The following is a 2,677-nucleotide window of genomic DNA, read 5'->3' on the forward strand; positions in this document are numbered from 1 at the left end:
TCAGTGTCCCCATATCACGATATCCCACGTCACGACATCCCCATTTCAGTATCCCCCATGTCACGATATCCCCATTTCTATCTGTCCCCATATCACGACATCCCCATGTCCCACTGTCCCCATGTCACGACATCCCCATGTCACAATCCCATATCATGACATCTTCATGTCGTGACATCCCCATGTCCCACTCTCCCCATGTCCCACTGTCCCCATGTCACGACATCCCCATATCGAGACATCCCCATGTCATGACATCCCCATGTCACACTGTCCCCATGTCACGATATCCCCATTTCTAACGGTCCCCATGTCACAACATCCCCATATCGTAACATCCACATGTTACAACTGCTCATCCCCATGTCAAGATCCCCATGTCATGTTGTCCCCATGTCAAGTCGTCCCCATATCGCAACATCCCCATGTCATGTCGTCCCCATGTCATGTCGTCCCCATATCACGACATCCCCATGTCAAGTCGTCCCCATATGGCAACATCCCCATGTCATGTTGTCCCCACGTCACGACATCCCCATGTCATGTTGTCCCCACGTCATGACATCCCCATGTCACGACATCCCCATTTCTAATGGACCCCATGTCACAACATCCCCATGTCAAGTCCTCCCCATGTCACGACATCCCCATATCGTGACATCCACGTGTCACACCAACTCATCCCCATGTCAAGATCCCCATGTCACGACATCCCCCCTTCACACAGTCCCCATGTCACGACATCCCCTTGTCTGAACATCCCCATGTCACGATATCCCCACTTCTAAATGTCCCCATATCACGACATCCCCATATCATGACATCCCCATGTCACGACATCCCCTTGTCTGAACATCCCCATCTCATAATAAAACCATGTCATGATATCCCCATTTCTAACGGTCCCCATGTCACGACATCCCCATGTCACAACATCCTCATATCATGACATCCCCGTGTCCCACTGTCCCCATTTAATGACATCCCCTTGTCACACAGTCCCCATATCACGATACAGCCATGTCACGATATCCCCATATCACGACATCCCCATGTCATGACATCCCCATTTCTAACGGTCCCCATGTCACGACATCCCCGTGTCACACTGTCCCCATGTCTTGATATCCCCATGTCACGACATCCCCTTGTCTCAATATCCCCATATCATGATATGAACATGTCACGACATCCCCGTGTCACACTGTCCCCATATCACGACATCCCCATGTCACGACACCCCCAAATCACCTCATCCCCCTATCGTGACATCCCCATGTCACGCTGTCCCCATGTCACGATATCCCCATTTCTAATGGTCCCCATGCCACGACATCCCCATGTCATGATATCCCCTTGTCTCAACATCCCCATATCATGATATATCCATGTCACGACATCCCCAAGTCACCTCATCCCCCTATCATGACATCCCCATGTCCCCTAGTCCCCATGTCACGACATCCCCTTGTCTCAACATCCCCATATCACGATATATCCATGTCACGACATCCCCATATCATGATATATCCATGTCATGACATCCCCATGTCACGCTGTCCCCATGTCACAACATCCCCATGTGACGACACCTCACTCATGTCACGATATCCCCATGTCGCGACATCCCCGTATCGCGACGGCCCCTGTTGGACGACACCCCCATGTCACGGGATCCCCATGTCACGACACCCCCATGTCACGGGATCCCCATGTCACGACATCGCCGTGTGATCGGATCCCCACGTCACGACATCCCCATGACACGACACCTCCATGTCACACTGAACTCATGTCACGATAGACACGGCGCCACAGCCCCATGTCGTGATATCCCCATGTCACGACATCCCCATGTCTAACTGTCCCCATGTCGTGATATCCCCATGTCATGACATCCCCATTTCTAACTGTCCCCATGTCATGATATCCCTATGTTGTGATATCCTCATGTCACGACATCCCCATGTCCAACTGTCCCCATGTCGTGATATCCCCATGTCACAACATCCCCATGTCATGACATCCCCATTTCTAACGGTCCCCATGTCGTGATATCCCCGTGTCACGACATCCCCATGCCACGACATCCCCGTGTCACTACAACCCCATATCGTGACATCCCCATGTCACGACATACCCTTGCGTCAACATCCCCATGTCATGATATAGCCATGTCACGATATCCCCATATCACGTCGTCCCCATGTCAAACTGTCCCCATGTCATGACATCCCCTTGTCTGAACATCCCCATGTCACGACATCCCCATATCTAACTCTTGCCATGTCACGATATCCCCATGTCCAACTGTCCCCATGTCGTGATATCCCCATGTCACGATATCCCCATGTCGTGACGTCCCCATGTCACGACATACCCTTGCGTCAACATCCCTATGTCATGATATAGCCATGTCACGACATCCCCATATCACATCGTCCCCATTTTAAACTGTCCCCATGTCATGACATCCCCAAGTTTCTCTGTCCCTACATCATGATATAAACATCACGACATCCCCATATCACAACATCCCCATGTCACAACATCCCCATGTCATGACATCCCCACTTCTAATTGTCCCCATGTCACGATATCCCCACGTCACGTTGTCTCCATATCATGACATCCCCATATCGCAACATATCCATGTCATGACATCCGCTTGTCTGAA

The 2,677-nt window shown here is 51.2% G+C and overlaps 1 protein-coding gene across 1 annotated transcript; it reads left to right on the forward strand.

Moving 5' to 3' along the window:
- The first annotated feature begins 6 nt into the window (after window positions 1-6).
- LOC116652729 (early nodulin-75-like) lies at window positions 7-1,398 on the forward strand. Its single transcript, XM_032441959.1, is given in 1 exon segment — window positions 7-1,398. A coding segment is annotated over 1 exon segment (735 nt). The 5' UTR covers window positions 7-214; the 3' UTR covers window positions 950-1,398.
- The last annotated feature ends 1,279 nt before the right edge of the window (window positions 1,399-2,677 follow it).

Source organism: Coturnix japonica, unplaced genomic scaffold, assembly GCF_001577835.2.
Source record: "Coturnix japonica isolate 7356 unplaced genomic scaffold, Coturnix japonica 2.1 chrUnrandom1004, whole genome shotgun sequence".
In the NCBI taxonomy this organism is placed as follows: Eukaryota; Metazoa; Chordata; class Aves; order Galliformes; family Phasianidae; genus Coturnix; species Coturnix japonica.